Source organism: Desmodus rotundus, chromosome 3 (genome assembly GCF_022682495.2).
Source record: "Desmodus rotundus isolate HL8 chromosome 3, HLdesRot8A.1, whole genome shotgun sequence".
Taxonomy (NCBI): domain Eukaryota; kingdom Metazoa; phylum Chordata; class Mammalia; order Chiroptera; family Phyllostomidae; genus Desmodus; species Desmodus rotundus.
Window position 1 is genome coordinate 200282681 of NC_071389.1, and position 17558 is coordinate 200300238.

At 62.2% G+C, this 17558-nt stretch overlaps 1 protein-coding gene across 1 annotated transcript in view; it reads left to right on the top strand.

Moving 5' to 3' along the window:
- The window catches only part of TBC1D22A (TBC1 domain family member 22A), a 133693-nt gene that overhangs the window by 66016 nt on the left and 50119 nt on the right, over positions 1 to 17558 (top strand). Inside the window, exon 9 of the mRNA XM_024579417.3 lies at positions 14934 to 15043. Coding sequence (XP_024435185.1) covers positions 14934 to 15043 — 110 coding nt within the window. The remainder of the gene's footprint in view (positions 1 to 14933; positions 15044 to 17558) is intronic.

Sequence of the window (17558 nt, forward strand, 5' to 3'; positions counted from 1 at the left end):
CTTCGGTGAGTTTGCTTCCAGAGTGAGACCGCGACGGGGACCAGCAGCGCTTGTTTCCAAGGAGCCCTGGAGGCGCTGCCGCTGAGGGGCCTTCTTGCATGTGGTCGGGACTCTGCGCGCCCGCCCGCCCCCCTCCCGGGCTCCCGTCCCGGGCTCCCGTCCCGGGCTCCCGTGGGAGAGGCGCGGGCTCGGCCCATTGCCCGCCTGCTGCCGCACGTCACCGCACGCGAGGCTGTGCTGTGCCCGGCTCAGGAAGCTGCTGAGGCAGCGCAGAGGGGCCCCCTCCCTGGGACTGGCATCCCTGTGGGGCAGTGACAGCAGCGACTGCTCATGGAGGGCGCACAGCCGTTTACAGGGAGCCCACGCTGGCTGCAGGAGACCCTGGGCACGGGCAGCGGCTGCCCCTGGCCGTCCAAGCGGTTTCCTCTGCGGATGCCACTGAGCCAAGGCAGTCAGGTGTGGGCTGTGCAGTCAGGGCGTGCGGGGCGGAGTGGCGGCTTGCAGGGGCAGACTCAACCCGTGTGCTGGGCCAGCCTGTGCCCAGAGACAGGCTCACCCGGCCCGCACTCAGCCCTCAGGGCTCGGTGAGGAAAGGCCTTTTCACGACACGCTTTCTCCCAGTGAGGACCAGTCACTCTGCCTGACATGCTGAGCGAGGGGACTGCCTGGAGGGGGCCCCAAGGCCCGGCCCACTGGGGGCCCAAGAAGTCACACCCACGGGTGATGGCCCGGGTCCTGTGCGTGGGACGTTGGAGCCTTTGGGAAGGTGCTGGTTTTTGATCTGGAGGAGGGGTGTCTCCAGAGCAGGTTACTGGGGGTTGTGGGTGGAGGGTCTCTCGGGGAATGTGCTGAGTGCATGCAGGTGGAGGGAGGAGCCGGGGGCTCCGGGACACTGGTTAGGTCGTTAGGTCACAGAGCCAGTCTGGGTGGGCGGTGGCGGGGGGCGCACTGGCGGCTGGGTTTGACCAACTGAAACAGACCTCTGCGAGTGTGCTGATGGGCTGGGCACAGGTGAGGTGGAGGCCGGCTGGCCCTCCACCCCCGGGAAGGCTGGAGTCGCCATTGCCCGAGGAGGCGGGGCTGGGGGGGTGTTGGGGGCTCCGGCTCTGGAGGACCGGCAGGGGCTCGGTCCTGGTTGTGAACTGTTCAGCAGCCTGTTAGGCCCCCAAGCATGCTGCCTCCTTTTGAGGGACCGGTTGATGGAGGACGTTTTCCAGGTCCCTGCGTCCACCATGAAGTGCAGGACTGTCCCCAGGGCTGGTGGCGGGGAGGCATTGTGCCCACTGGCTCCACTTTCCGGCTGGGGTGTGAGCTGCTCCTCTCTGTTTCCTGTGTGAGCTCAGTGCATGGCGGCAGGAAGTTCCGAGGACCAAGGACACGGAGGCAGTGGCCACTCTCGTTGACTGACGTCATTCCCGCAGATGAGCACCAGCGCTGGGCAGATGTGGGGTGAGTGCTGGCACCGCAGAGGCACACCCATCAGCGCCCATGAGCTTTCCGGGCTCTGTGCTCGTGGAGACACTGGGATGTGCCGCGGCCTGCGCCAGCGGGGGTGGCCCTGCAGCCCTGCCCCGGGCCCAAAGGTGCAGGGTTAGGGCTGCCGCTCCCGCTCTCAGCACGTCCAGGGTGCGGGGCTGCGTCGTGTGAGAGACGACATGGGTCTTTGTGGGCACAGACAGCCTGGAGGGTTCCCAGCTGCCGTCTCTGCTGTAACAGCTGTGGCCTGCCTGCCCTTCGCGGTGCTGCCTCGGGCTCGCCGTCCAGGACACGGAGGCGGTGTTCTCGGCCCTCCTGCTCGCCGGGAGGCTGTGTGGCGTGTGCACAGTGCCTGGCAGTCTTGGAGGCACGGCTGCTCCGTGCACGCACGCTGTTGCTACAGCTCTGTGCTCTTTCTACTTCAGTCTCCGCTTCTACAGCCGCGGCACACCGCTTTGGCAGCCGAACACAGAGCCCCCCAGAGCGGCACTCTGGGGCCATGGCGTTGGGGGTGGGGCAGCAGCGTCTGACTCAGGGCCTCCGTGGTGGACGTCATGGTCCCGTATTGTGTGTTTCCAAAAAAACAATCAAGGGGTGTGGTGCCGCCCGGGTCTCGGGGCCGGGCTCCGAGCCCTGAGCGATCAGATGTCTGGGCTGGCGGTGGCATGGCTCACGGTGGGGGCTGGTTGGTGCCTGTGAAGCTGGGCCTTGTGGTCGAGTGTCGTCAGGGCCAGTGCCTCTGTCAGCTGTGGGCCGCTGCAGAGGTGTGCAGTGGGCGGGCGTCTCAGCGGTGACTGACGGGCTGTTTCTTTCGGAGCCTGATTGACGACTGGTGGAATTTGTGCTGCTGATGCAGGAGGCTCAGTGCGGGGCCTTGTTTAGTGGGCACGTCTCTCCCACAGGCATGCTGACACTCCATTCCCGGGGACGCAGGTGACGGCTGGAGTTTCTGGTGCAGGGGGCGGGGGGGGGGGTGAGGGGCTGCGGGAAGCCACGAGCAGGTGTGTTCTGCTGAGCCACACAGCACAGGGCGAGGGGACGTCTGGGCAGGTGCCACTGGGGTCCCCTGAGCGGGCTCCGTCCGAGGTCGCTGGTGCCCACTCCACACGCCCTGACGTCCCCTTTCTCCTTGTTTGGCTGTGGGTAGGGGCCTCTGGCCTCACCACCTTGTCGTCTCTGGTCTGGGGCCGCCCGTCCGCGTTCTCGCCCTTTCTTTCTGCACGTGGCTGGCATCTTGCAGGTTGGCGGCTTCGCTCTCCGTGTACTTAGACATCTGCCAGTGGTTTTCCGCGAGTTTATGACCCCCCCGGAACTATACCAAATGTTTTCCACATTTTTCTGGGGGAAAGGAGGCGTTGTTTTTGTCAGATTTGGGTCGGGGAGAGCTGGCCCGCTAGGCTAAGACCTGGAATTGCCAGGTCTGCCCCCTCACCCCACACCTGTGAGTCCACCTGCTCCTCGGCACCCCCGGAGGCACGGGAGGGGCGGCGTCTGCTGTTGGGGCCAAGATGACCTCCTCCCGCAGCAGTTCCCAGCCGTGCTCTTGGCTCCCCGTGGCCGCGGCTGGTACAGAACAGCGCCATGGTTCCATGTGGCCCATGCCCGCGTTTCTCCTCAGCTCCCGCCTCACACCAGCACCTGTTTCCCGGCCGTGGCACCACGCTGACGTGATGTCAGGATCCACATTCAGGCCCCTCAGTGTTGCTGCGTCTCTCCTTCCTTCCCACTGCGCCTCCCAGGACGCTACGTGGCGTTGGGCGGGTGTCTCCTGAGGCTGCTCCAGACTGTGGCAGCCCCGGCTGACCCGACAGTCTGAGCGGCCTCGGGTGTCAGGTGTCTGCCCCGCAGTCAGACTGGGCTGTGGGCTGTGGGAGGGATGGCAAAGAAGTGAAAGCCCTTCCGATCACACCCCCTCAGGGGCGCGTGCTGCCCGCAGGACCGACCACTGTTGGCGTCGACCTCGGTCACCTGGCCGAGGCGTGTCTGCTGGGCTTCTCCGCTGCGGCGCTTCTGTGTCCCTGCGTCTGCCTGTCCTCTGGGGCAGGAAGTCCTGATGCGTGCAGGGGGCAGGGGTGGCCCGAGGGGCCCCACCTCCTCCAGGGCAGAGAGCTTGTGGGCGTTGTTGGGAATGCTCTGCATGAGAGGTGGGCTGTCCCCGTGGGCTTGCCTGCTCGGTCGTTTCTGCCAGCCGGGCTCTTCGGGCGACAGCCGGCGTCCCCCTTCTCTGTTCTGTTGCTCAGTGTTTCAGCCGTGGTCACTGGGCACCCCTTCCCTCAGCTCTTGGGTCCCCCTGACAGACCCCAAGAGTGAGTGTGCTTGTGTGGGGGGTCCCTCTGACTGGGGAGAGCACACCGAGGCCTGGTGTGCCCCCGGCCGGGTAGTTTTAAAGACATCGTGAATGAGGAAAAGTGCCTTTCGTGTTCACTGTTGTCTTTGCCCTCACCTGTCTTTCTCGTTCGTTCATGTAGCTCTGCATGTCTTCCTGATACGCATCCCGCTCCTCCTGCCTGAAAAGTTTCCTGCAGCAGTTCTGGTAACGTGGCTTTCGTCTGTCTGAAAAAGTGCGTGTTTCCATTGCCTTCTCGACAGGCGTGTTCGCCGGGTGGAGAGTTCTGGGCTGACGGCATCTGCTCAGTGGGTTAGGGCCGCCCTCCACTGTCTCAGCCCCGCCCAGTCCTGGTGGAGTGTCTGCTCGCATCAGGCACTTGGTTAGGCTGGGCCCTGCGTGCGCTCGGTGTTCCCAGCCCCCTCGAGGGGGGGTGTGAGGTCACTTCTCACACCTCACGGTTCGCAGGTGAAGAAGCCGAGGGTGGAGGCGGCGAACTCACTGGCTCAGTGCCGCTCAGCTGGGGGTGGGAGTCCCCGAGTGCCCGAGGCGGGGCCTGTGCTGTCACCCCTGCACGCGGATTTCCGACGCTGCAGAGCTCCCGGGTCAGCTGGGGCGCGTCCTGGTCTGGTTAGTGCTGTTGCCACGGTGGGGCGTGCGTGGGCCCTAGATTCCAGCAGGCAGGCCTGAGCCCCCTTCCTGCCCGCTGTTCATGGGCTGCGTGACTGCACACGTGTCCTCTGGCTTTGTGGGATTTGCCCTTTCACCTCCCAGACAGGTGAGAGCAGCCGCTGGCTGCTCTGGGTGGGATCGATTAGTGTGGCGCCAGGCACTGGGTCGGCACGGGGGAGGTCTCCTCGGCTGGCTTGTGTGCAGAGCACATCAGTGACTCAGTGAATTGGGGTTTTGCCCTGAGGAGAGCCCGTGCAAGGCCGGGCTGTGCCCCCCTGCACACTTTCTGAAGCCCCACCCACACTCTGCACGCCCCAGCAGCCCCCACTGCAGGGCCCGTCTTTCCGAAGTGTGTCCCCAGCAGCGTCGTCTCCAAAGGCGTGGGGGGGGGGGGGGCGCTTCCTGTAGCTGCCTTGTTCATAGACCCACAGCGCAGCCACTCCCGCCGGACTTGGAAAGCCCCTTGGCCCTCACCACTACCTGTGGTGCGCGGCCCACTTCTGTGGACCAAAGCCCCCCTCCCTACGCCCCGCGGCGTCCGAGACAGTGAAGCCCCAGGGACACCGTGTCGTGGAAAACCCTTCGCATGCCAGAGAGCCCCGGGCTAGCACGTGGTGTCTTCCTGGGTATGTGTCGGCCTCACGTGGGCCAAGCACCAGCTGGGCCCCGAGCCCGGGTTCCTGAGGCCCCTCTACCCCCCTGGGGGACACTGCTGCCTCGGAGTGGGGACAGGGCCGGCCTACACTTAGTGAGAGGGTGTGTGCGGCAGGCCTGTGAGTGGGGCCTGACGGCCTCTGTGGAGGATTGGCGGAGCGTGCCAGGCTGAGAGGAAGCACACTGCAAGGCCTGGCAGTGCCTGTGAGGGGCCGTGCTGGGGACTGGCCGGGGCAGGTCCGGACAGGCCAGGGGGGCCTTCACGTGGAGAGGCTGTGGGCTGGGCCCCGGGGCCTGGTTATGATGGGGTGCCACACAGGAGCGGTTTTCCTTAGGGGAGCAAGGTGGCTAAAGCTCTGCTGGTTTATCATTCAGGGCCTGAGTCATTGGCCCCCTCCTCCAGGAAGCCTTCTTCCCCTCCACCCCTCAGGCAGAATGGGCTTCCCCTCCTTGGAGGCCAGTGTGCTGTGGCCCCCCTCTCCACCCAGTTTTCAGCCAGCTTGTTGTGGGCACCTCCTAGGCGACTTTGTGTTGGGTGTCACCCCCTGGTCTCTCAAGTCCGCGCCTTCTCAGAAAGGCCCGTCACTGTCACCGCAGTTGTGTGGTTATGGCGGTGATGCAGTTACCGCGCAGGAGAAGAAAAGGGTCGAGTATGAGGTGTTTGATACGCAGCGGTCCCCCCGGGCACCAGCGCCAAGAGAGCAGGCTTGGGTCCCACCCATGCAGCCTGGCCCAGAGCTTGTGGGTTGTGACCGATGAGGGGAAAGTGCCACAGCCAGTCCCGGGGCCCTGCCTCTCCCGTTGCCTGTTCCCGAGTGTAAGTGCCTGGAAGGCAAGCGGTCCCCTGCAGCCCCAGGGTCTCCGCCGAGGGCTAGAGCTGGGGACGCGGAGCCGCTGGGGCGGAGGAGGGGACTCCCAGCAGCTGCACGTGGCTAGGCATTAGTGTCTTCGTTCCTGTGCACTGCAGTGACACGGGCCACCTGCCCAAGAGGGATCTAACTGGAGGCAATACTGGGCAGGGGAGCACGGCAGCTGCCTCACGCTGTCCGCACAGCTCCGCAGAGGGCTTCTGCGCGCCACACCCGGCTGCAGTGGGAGTGGCTGAAGCCCAGCGGAGGACGGGCGGCCCGGAAGTCCAGGGGCTCCGGCCAGCTTTGGCAGTGAAGGGGTTACCGCGTAGTGTGTCATTGAGCCACAAGATGTTATTTATAACCCGTGTCAGGAGCAATTAAACTGATGGATGATTAAGAAAGCTTAGTAGTTGAATAATAAGACGCGGTTCCTTGGGAAGCATGCCTTGTGGGTGGAATAGCCGTGTGCAGGGTGGGCTGTGCCGTGTGGTGTCGTGTGCCCGCACGCCAGTGCTGCGACGTGGCCTCCTGTTACGTGGTGTGCCACTTACAAAAGTCGAAATGTCTGTTAGGGTTTTTTGATTTATTATGGAAGTGGTTTGTTAATTTTGACTGACTCCAAGCGGGGTTAATTAGTACGTATTGATATATTTGACTGGAAGTGCACTAATGTGGAGTCGAGTGAGAAAGGTCAAAGTGAATTATTTTCCAGCCACCCCAGACGGTGTCCTGAATTTCGATCTGTCGTGCTTCACATTGGCCGGAAGAAGTCGATGGGCAGCCCCTATCGCATCGGCGCCGTGGGGCCGGCCTGGACCCTCAGACCCAGCGGCCCGCCCTCCTGCGTGGGGCTGGGGTCTGTTTATGGGAGTGTTTGTCCTCGGGACCATTTCTTACGTTCGGCTCTTTTTGGAAGTAAGCGGAGATGCTGCGAAGTGGGGCACACAAATGACGGATAAACTAAAAGTAAGTCTAGCTTCACAAGGGACGAGAATGCAGATTGAGCCAATAATACAGTTCTTTTTTTGTCTGTCAAATTAGCGGAGACGAAAACATGATCCTCAGTGCTTCGTGGCGGAGGGGAGAGTGACACCCTGCCCTCTCCGGGGGGGCAGCCCGTCTGGGGAGCGCTGGTGTGCCGGTCGCGGGGCACGGCGCCTCCTGTCTCAAGGGTGGGCTCTCGTGGGCGTCCGTCCCCAGGCCCCGAAGCAGCCCCTGTCTGGCCTCGGGAAGGGTGAGCCAGTTGGGGTGCGCTGAGCTCCCAGCAGCCTTGAACACGAGTTCATGAGAAATTCTCTTCAGTGTCTGACAGAGACGGGGCCTAAACGAAAATAATAGGACGTGTAACTTCCTCTCTAGGCTCAGTTCTGGCTTATTAAAAAGGTGCACGTGGCCCTGGCTGGGTGGCTCGGTTGGTTGGAGCATCGTCCCCCACACCAAAAGGCTGCGGGTTAGATTCCCTGTCAGGGCACGGACCTGGGTTGTGAGTTCGATTCCCCGTCAGGGCGTGTGGAAGAGGCCGCTGAATGATGTTTCTTTCCCTCTGTCTCCCTTTCCTTCTGTCTCCCTCCCTTTCTTTCTCTAAAATCAATAAAAACATACCCTCTGTGAGGACTTACTTATTTTTCAGAGAGAAGGGAAGAGAAGGAGAGAGAGAGAGAACCATCAGTGTGTGGTTGCCTCTCACACGCCCTCTACTGGGGACCTGGCCCACAACCCAGGCATGTGCCCTGACTGGGAATCGAACCAGTGACCCTTTGGTTCTCAGGCTCGCACTCAACCACTGAGCCACACCAGCTGGGGCCTCAGTGGGGCTCTAACAACCATGTGTGTGTGCGTGAATGCTGTGGGCGAAGTTCTCACCCTGCTCCCCTCTTTAGTGTTGGAGTCTCAGCCCTGTACCTTGAATGTGACTGTCTCTGGGTCTTCACAGAGGTGACTGAGTACAAGGTCACTGGCACCTTGAATGCTGGTCCAGCCAGGCTGGAGGGTCGGGCTCAGCAGGGAGCCCAGGATGGGGGCCAGTAGCCGCTAAGCTCCTGGGCAGTCCTGCCCTGAGAGACGGCCCTGGGGCTGCCAGAGAGGAGGCTGTGGCCGCAGCTCTGTGGTAGAAGGGAGCACTGCCCAGCCCAGCATGCCCTTCCTGCTGCCTGGAGACCTGCTTGCCTCCCCCAGGGGCTGGGCAGCCACTGGCCAGGGTGGCCGGAAGCATCTCTGACCAAGGGAGGCCTGTGTGTAGAAGGGTCTCTGTGAGAGCTGGCTGCCAGGTGCCCCGGTGCCCACCTCAAACCACGGCCCCTGCTCACTGGCTCCCTGTTCCCAGTTCCCACTGTAGCCGGCATCTTAATCTCATTTGTCCTGTGCCAGCTGGGGAGGGACAGGGCTTCTGGGGGAAGGGTCCCCCGGACCCTGGGCAGCATTCTCAATGGTGGAGAGCTAGGACTCATGGAGGGCCCCAACTGTTGTTGGGCTCATTCAGAATGCCTCCTCCTTCAGCCCGCCCTGTCCGTGCAGGGGCTGGGGTTAGCCCCGTGGGTCAGCAGTGGGCTTTCTGGCACCCAGGCCGGCTGACTGGTCCCCAGGCTCCCTGAGCAGGTCCCCTGGGCCCAGACACAGTGACCAGCTGTTGCTGTCATCCCTTTGCCTTGTCTGTGGGCACTCTGAGCTCCAGGGCGGGTCAGCATTCATTTCTGGAGACAGGCGCCCCCTGGGGGGGCCCGGCAGGTGCTCCTGAGCCCGCCTGTGGCTCTGGGAGATGGCCGCAGCTTTGTGGGTGTTGGGGGCCTTTGGGGACCTCCGTGGGAAAGGAACGCGTCCCATGCTCTGTGGCACGCCACGGCCGCTCTTTCCACCTGCCTGAAGCGTGGTGTTCTTCTTCTGGTTAAGTGTGAAACGCGACTGGGTTGGCTGTGCTCACTGAGGCAGCTTCGATGACAAGCACGTGTCTGTCCCCGCTGCCCACCTTGTCAGCGCAGTGAGGCTGAGCCTTTGTTGTTGGCTGCCCCTCTCAGACGGGGATCTGCAGGACCTTGGGGTCCCGGCCTGCGCTTTCCAAGCTGCACAGCAAGAAGCCAGGCCGAGACTGGGAGTAGCAGGTGTCCGTCAGGCCGCCTGCGTCCTTGAGCACCCTGCCGGCAGGGTGGGCACAGCCTGGAGCGGCTCAACGGGTGGTGGGCTGGAGTGAGGGGGCTGTGGGAGAGGGCCCCCGCTGTGCTGCTGGCCAGTGTTACCATAGGCAACGGTGCCACCACCCGGACCTGCCGGGTCAGACAGGTGACGGTGACCAGGGAGAGCTGGCCAGCCTGCTTCTCTGTCCTTGAGCTGCTCAGGTGCCAGGCTGTCCCTGGCACGGGCCCTGGGTGTGCGGGGCCTGTGGGACCCGGGCTGTCTCCCTGTTGCCACAGCACAGGCAGGGGGACACTGGAGGGAAAGGCTCAGTGCCTCCCGCTACCCTCCCCCCATCCACTGGCAGCTCTGGCCTCCCCAAGCTCTGGCCCGCCCGGGTTGGAGGACCAGGCCCCTTCTCTCCACCCGCACCTGCCTGCCCCTCTCCCGAGCCCACTGGCGGCCCTCAGTCAGTGCGAGTCCACCTGTGCGTGCTGTGGCTTGCTTTGTGTTCTGTGGTTTTTCTGGCACCTTCTGTATGTTATGCCCCTTTGCCCATCAGCACGGGCTCGTGCTGCTCTGGCTCCACTCATCCTGAGCGCCTGTGCTCAGGGGCGGTTCTCGGTTTCAGTGCCCCGGGCCTGAGCTGACCTAGCGCAGTGAGCCTTTCCAGCTCTGCGTCCCACCCCCGACCTCTGGAAGCCTCCACTTTGTCTGTGGGCTCCTTCGAGAGTCGGGGCCCCATGCCCCCAGCCACCCTGAGTGCCCCGGCCCCCTGGTGAGGGGCGGTGTTGGAGATGCTAGTCCGTCTTTGCTCTCCTGCCTGCGCCTGACCATTCACGACCCAGCAGAGAGCTCAAGAGCCCGAGCTGCTCTCCCTCTTGGGCTGGGTTTCTCCTGACCTGCCTCCAGCAGCTCCTGGAGTTTCCTCCCGAGGGTGGGGCCTGGTCCACGTCACCCGCTCCAGCGTTCTGCCGGAGGGGCAGGGGTGGACCCAGGTCTAGAAGTCTGTTCTGTGTCACCAGTTTTTTGACACTAGGCTTGGGGACCTTCCTGCGGAGCACACAGGTGAAAACACGGCCATGCTCGGGGCCTCCGAGCACCAGGAGAGTCTCCAGAACCGTGGGACGCTCACGGTAAAGTGCGTCAGGGCGGACCAGGCCTCCGGCTCTGCTTTGAGGCTCTTCCCCTTCACTTTCTGGGTGATCGGTGTTGGGTGGAGAGCGATCATTTTCTCTCCCAGGTAGCTTTAGCGTTGCATTCCAGTCCCTTACTGCTTTCAAGTAAACACACACCCCCGTTATCCCAACATGTTAAAGCAGCCAAGCCCTTAGGGGGACCGCAGGGAGTGTGGCAAAGGGACGTCAGGCATCGCCCCAGTGCTTCTTAGACGTTGCTCCAGTTCCAGCTGAGCAGTTGCTGTCGGGGGCCCCCTTGGGTTCTGCCACCGCCAGCCCTGAGGGACCTTCAGACCCGAGTTCATGCCTCTGCGTTCATGCCCCTCTCAGCCTTCCAGGCACTCTAGCCGCTTCTGGGCCGCCGTCCGAGCTTGTCCCCATGTGGGACACAGACGGGGACTGCAGCAACTCACAGTGACAGCTCCCGTCATGTCCCAGGTCTCCGCATGGCTTATGGCGTCCACGCCTGCACTAACTTTGCACTTCGTGCTCTCCGCACAGACGTGGCAGAGAAGAAAGCAAAGTCCTTTCTTCACGCAGTTGGCTCCTAGGGACTCAGGAGAGTGTCAGGCCCCAGCCCTCCCCTCACGGACCCCTTTTCCCTGGACACTAGGCCCCCGGCGCTCGGGCGCCAGCCTCCCACGGCAGCCGTGCGGGGAAGGCTGTCTTCCCTCTGACCGAGTTTGCATTGACGGCAGCGTTGTTTGTGGTGTCGTTAGCAGAAGCAAGTCACACTGGACACGTGGTCCCACGTTCAGCAGCGGAGACATTGGATCACATTCTCTCCCTCTTCACAGGGCTTCTCGGCACACTTCGCACCAGGATCTGGTTCCGGTTGTTGGTGCAATGGCCGCTTCCTCCTGAGCCGTCAGTGCTCGGGCGGCTGTCTGTTCCTTCACCGGGCCTGTGTTCGAGGAGCGCCTGCAGGTGCCGGCCATGCCCGGCGGTGCTGGGGCGTGGACACGAAGGACGGTCCTGTCCTTGAGGAGCCCCTGCTGGAGCGGGGACGGAAGCAGACCCCTGAAGACCCAGTGGGAGTGACGTGCCTGGTGACACATGTCGCTGAGGACGCAGGGCGGGCAGTGCGGTGTGCTGGCATCCCGAGCCCTTGAAGTCCTGGCGCTGTTTGCACAGGAGTCTTCCCTGTTCCCGTTGCCACGTGGTCCCGCTGGGTCACTGCAGGTCTTAGCTGCCGGGCAGCACTCTGCCTGTGACATGGTGCGCCTCCGGCCCCAGCTGCCTGGTAGTGGGCAGAGGAGCCTGTGCGGCCTGGGCCCACTCGGGAGGCCAGAGCTCGGGTGGGCTTGCTGCTGCGGCAGGCTCTTCCGCCGCTGCACGGGGAGGGGCAGGAGTGATGGTTCGTGCTTGAAGGGTTGTTGCTCTATCTGTGAAGTGACACTTTCTTAGACCTGTGTCTGCACAGGTGTGTCAGAGGCGTGCCTCGTCCCTCCTCTCCTACCTTCAGAGGTGCCGGTGCCCCGCCCTGCCTCGGGTGGCAGTGACACCCGTGCAGAGAGCACGGGGTTTGGGTTTAGAAGGACCCGCTCTGCAGGCTGGCCGAGCCCTCCCTGGCACAGCACCCCCTGCAGGTCCTTGTCTGTCAGACAGGGAACTCACTCAGTGGGGTTTAGGTGAGATGGGCCTGAGCACCACAGGGTGCCCCATGGCACTGGGAAGCTACTCTCTGTCCATCAGTGCCAGCCACCTGTCCACCCACCTAGCCATCCACCCACCTACCCACCTGTCCACCTACCCATCCATCTATCCACCCACCCACCCACCCACCCATCCATCCACCAACCCCTCAGCCATGTGCCCCCTTACTGACAGCCCACCTCTCTGCCCGTCCAGGCTGCCGGAGTGGTCAGTGCTCCTTACCTGGGTGGCGCTGTTCTCCTTTTGTGGATGCCTGCTCTGCCTCGCCCAGGGGCCCCTGGGTTTGCCTGTGGGCTTGTTGGCCTCCTGGCCGTACCCCCCCCCGAGGGCTCTCTGGGGTCAGGCTCCTGCCTTCCCACCCTTGTGTCCCCACAGCCCAGGGCTGAGCCCTGAAGGGCAGTGTCAGGGGTGTTGTGGGTGAGAGGGGCAGGTGCCGCTGGGCCTGGGATCGCCCCTGCCCGTGCCCACGTGTGCTGGTGATTGGCAGAGAGAGTAAGAACACAGTCACACTTCAGAGGAGACAGGGCGGTTTAAATGTCATTGTCGGTAATAATGCGTTTGGCTGAGTGTCGCCTTAGAGCGTCCATAGGAGCCCTTCCTGCCCTGGCCTCCTGGGCCCAGGCAGGCCTGCTTAGCCAGGGGGATTGTGTGTGGGGCCAGTGGAGTGGACAGGAAGGAGCTAAGCCCTGCCCCAAGGCGGGGGGGGGGGGGGGGCAGCCCGAGAGGGTCCTTGCACGTGTGCTCTTAGGCCCGTCCCTGTTGATGGACGTGCGGCCTGCCTGTGCTCTCTTCCCCTGTGAATCTGTGCTTCTCCCCTCTGAACCCTGGGATTGCCTGGGAGCCCACAGCCTCTGGGGTTTCCCGCCGCTTGTGATCTTCGCCGACCGGCTTTTCTTCCTGTGGGACAGCGCCCTGGCCTCTCTGGTCACTTGGCGTGTGTGGTGCGTGCCTGGAGTGCTCCGCCCCATCCAGCGGAGGCTGTGCAGCCACCGGACTCCTCAGGCCTGGGGCCCAAGTGGCCTTCCCGGGGCTCACTGTCCAGGTGTCCTCCCTTCCTGGGCTGCCGCCCGGCTGCATGGCAGGCACGGGGGCAGCGTGCACCTTTGGGTCAGACGGTCTTGAGGTCACATCGGTCCTGGCTGTTGGCCTTTTCGGGGCCATGACTCAAGGACACCACCCCACCCGACAGCATGAGTCTCCCGGGCCCTGAAGGCAGATGGTCTAGCACTGGGCATCTGCCTGGCCAACCTGCTGGCCTTGCCAGGCCATGACTGCGGGGTGGGGGTGGCCCTGCCAGCCAGGGTGTTTTCTGCGCGTGGGCCTGTCCCTCCGCCCTGTGTCCGGTCACAGCTCGGGCTTCCAGAGTGTTCCATGTGCTCTCCATGCCTGCTCCCCTGGGTGGGCACGTTCCCTGGCGGGATCGGATTTTTGTCTTTCTGATGAGGGCCGTGTTCTGACTCTCTCAGCCTTTCCAAGACACGTTGGTGTGGGGGCTCTGAGCTAAATGCCGTTACTTCATTTCCCCGAAGAGCCGCAAATGGCCCACCGTGAGAGCTGACACCTCAGACAGGCTGCCTACCTTCCTAGTAAGAAGCCAGCTAAACACAAAGAAAAATCCCCCAGGCTTTCCGCGCAGGGGTCTGGCCGAGACAGCCCAGCTGCTCTGTGCACAGGGGAGCTCGGGTCCTAGCACGACATTACTTCCCTGTTGCCTTTTATTGTAGGCGAGGGCGTGTCTTAGAGCTTCGAAGGCACTCGGAAGAGTGTGTGTGGATGGAAGAGGTCTCAGGAGCCCTGTGTTACTGCTGTTGACTCAGCGCCCTGGGACTTGAAATGAAGCCCAACTGCGCCCCGTGGGTGGGGGTGGGGTGGATTCTGCAGACTCTGCCTTCCTGGCGAGGCCCCGAGAGGAGGCTGTGGAGCTGTGCTGGGAAGTCGGTCCTGCAGCAGGAAAGGCACCGTGATGCGTGGGCGGGACCTGGCGTGTGGCGGGCCTGAGTGCCCCCCGGGGACCTGGGTCCAGGCCCTAATCCAGGGAGGTGACCCCTCCCCTGAGGCTGTGACCCTGCCCCTCGCCTGCCTCACCTTCGTACCCGGTGACTCTCTAGCACCCTGACGTTTATGTTTTCGACTTTAAACCTGTTGTCCTTGCAAAGATGCCACGCACATTTGCAAAATAAAACAAAGGCGAATAAAATTTTTAAAACGGGGCACACGGTTTTTTGGCACTGACGAGCGTTGTGCTGGAGGACAGCAACTTCGTAAGGATCTAAAATTAGTTTGTTCAGACGCCTGACAGGCCGTTTCAGTGAGGCGTCTGTTTTGCACTTTAAAACCTACGTTTCGTCGTCGGGGTTGTATACTGGGGAGGGACGATGTGTGGCCTCGTTGCCTACTCTTCCTTTCAGACCTCCGCCTTACCGCTCGCTTGGGTGTCTGCTCGCCGCGTAGGAGGACTCGCCTGCACGGCCTCGGGAGCTGGGAGCTGGGCTGTTACCGAGCTACGCGAAAACACGCTGGAGACAGAGTTTTTACAGTGTTACAGACAACTTTCTGACCTCTTTTAGGCATAAATGGTATATTTAGGTTCTCTCTTATTAGAATGTGAAATGCCCGAGAAGCAATCACTTACAGTCTATTAATGATGCTAATTAGTCGGAGAGGATGGAGAATATTAATCGTCTGCATCTGATGAGGCACTGAAGTTGAGAGCCATGGAGTGATGGGGTGGAAGAGGCACAAGCCATCTCCTCAGCAGGGGCGTGCCCGGGCCGCACGGGAAGAGGGGAGCTGTGTGGGGCCACACATGGAGCCCACTGTAGCCCGTAGTCACACCCTAAAACGTGTCACCGTGTTTTCGGTGAATTTGGGGTCTTGTGCTGGACCGCACGTGGGCCGCGGTTTGGACACCCCTGCCGGAGCAGCACAGTGGGACCTGAGAGGTGACAGCCTGCCCGGCTGGTGGCCTGTGTCCTGTGCCCTGGGTAACTCTCGTGTCTCTCCCACGGTCCGCAGAGGAGGAGGCTGCAGACGTTGCGGACGTGTCCCGCGTGCCCGCCGACGTGCTGCGCAGTGTGGAAGCCGACACGTACTGGTGTGTGAGCAGGCTGCTGGACGGCATCCAGGTGAGCCCGGCCCCCGGTGGCGAGATAGCCACCCCCCCGCAGATCAGGTCTCTGCTGCTGGAGCGGAGCTTCTTCCTCGGGGATGGCGCGGGGGTCCCCGGGGCGTGGGTGGAGACAGCCATGAGCGAGCCCACTGAGGCCAGCTGCCGCGCTTGGCCAGAGCCTGGGGAGCACCCGCCATCTCTACGTGCCGGGTGCCAGTCAGGGGCCTCGGGGGCACACGAGGCAGCATCCTCTGCTGACCTGAGCAGTGCGCAGCCTGGTGGCTGCGGGAGGAGCTGCAGGGAAGGGAACCACCGCCCCCCAGTGGAGGCTGGAAATGCCGGGCAATGTTGAACAGAAGTGGTTGACAAGGCACAGGGAGTCCTTAAAGGGGGCCCTCCGGAAGTGAAGAGCAGGGCCTGGCGGCCTGCAGTGGGTCTAGGGGGGTTGTCAGGCAGCCTGCCTAGGAGTACAGGGCTTCCTGCCCTGGCCATGGGTCTGCAGTTGCGGCCCTTCAGCCCCGTCTCAGTCCTGCCCTGCAGTCTCCGAGGCCACCCAGGAGCTCGAGGGCCATTTGCTTACTTGGGTTGGTCCTGCCGGTGTTGACCGCGTTAGAAACACGGCTGAGATTACTCACACACACTCGATAATTGAAAAAATGGCAATGGTGACGATGTTCTGTGCTATTATGAGTAACATCTCACGACTCAGGAACACTTTCCACAGCACAAATGTCCAGTGAGAAGAAAGGCGTCGCTTCACTTTTTGCGAAGCTCTCACTGTCTAAGCCAAGGGGAGGCACCTGGGCCCCCACAGCACCACTGAGTCGGTCCGTGGGCCCGCCGCACGGCGCAGCGGCTGAGGGAGGTGCAGCTTCACACAGGGACACCGCTGGGAGGGGGGAGGTCCTGCTCACCCTGGCAGGGGCCCTCGGGTGTGTTCTTCTTCCCGCACGTACTGTGCACCCGAGCAAATGCTAGTTCCTTAAAGCTCGTTGCATCATGAGATCTGAACCCACACCCACAGACATTTGTACTCGGCTGTGTCACAGCCCGTCAGCCCATCTGGGTCGTGGTCCACCCCCCCTCCCGACTGGCTCTGTGATGTCGTCCGCTGGTCGTGTGCAAGAGCCCAGCCCAGACCAGGTGTGCGCGCCGTCCACATGGGGCGTGCACCATCCCACACGCCAGCAGCCCCGCTGGCCACCGCTGCCCCTGGCTCCAAGCAGGGGCTGTCCAGCCCAGGGGGCAGGTGGAAGTTCTCCGAAGTGTAGATTTTGGCTGAGAAGCCAGATATTTGTAACAAATACCGTCAATTATTTTCCTTGAAGTCACAGGTTAACTTTGTTCGTTTTTGAGAAAACGTCTGCCAGACACCCCAGTTCGATTAACCAGTTTGCCTCTCATTCCTTCTTTCGAGTACAAATGAGGTTTCTTGAAAAACGTATCTAATTCAGCTCACAGCTCAAACAATTGCAGCAAAGAGCTTTGCTTGAAGAAATCACGTTTCTTGGTTACACATCTCAAGGATTCTGTGTGTTCTTCCCATTTTGCTACTCAGAGTGTTGAAAAGGTGTTTACTCAAGGGTTGAGATTTAACACAATATTACAGAGTTAAGGACTTTTCCTGTATCATCACATGAGATTGCACCCTCACCCCCCACGGTGAGCGCCTGTCATCAGAGAACAGTTTGGTGGCCCTGCCTTCATTTGTGCGGACGTGCCAGACCTCTCAGGGACCCAGCAGCTGGCTGACCACTTGGAGGACCGCTGCCCTAGAGGGATGCTCCCACCACGCACAGGCCTGTGGGTTTCTCGCAGCAAAGCCCCCAAAGAGGAGCTGGCTGTAGGAGAAGAACAAAACCAAGAGGGACGCGGCGAGCTGATGTGGAGTTCGGAGGGTTACTGAGACCCTGCACTGGGGCGCAGGAGCTGGGGCACGTGTGGGTTTCGAACGCTTCGGGCAGAGGAAGGGTTTGGCATGGAAAGTGAGACTGCGCAAAAAGAGCCCGCAGGTTTTCAAAGAGAACCAGACACCTTCTAGCAACCAGGTTACAGTGGGTGACCTTTGAATTCATGAGACGCAGCAGAAGAGAGGATTGAAGTAGGGTGAGAAAATTACTGAGCAGGCAGCACGAGAAATGACAAAGAGATGAACGAGAGATGAGGACGTGGCAGAGTGAAAAATCGGTCCAGAAAGGCCAAGTGTACGGGGGAAGCCAGTGCTGATGACGGCGGCGGCTGGGAGCTCCCGGCTGACGGAGGACACTGCTCCGCTCTTCAGTGAACAACGTGAGTCTCTGGACGGAGGGTCCCAGCACCACACAGAGACACGGAGGGAGACGGCGGAACATGGTGGACGAGAGACAACCTCAGAGGAGAGGCACGAGCCCCGCCGGCGGAACGTCTGGGTGGCAACCGCACCCGAAACGGCAGCAGCCAGAAGGAAACGGTCACTGCGTGGGGGGTCCTCTAGGAGAGTGCGAGTCGGGCCAGACTGCGCTTAGAAGCGGGATCCGGGACGTGCGGCTTAG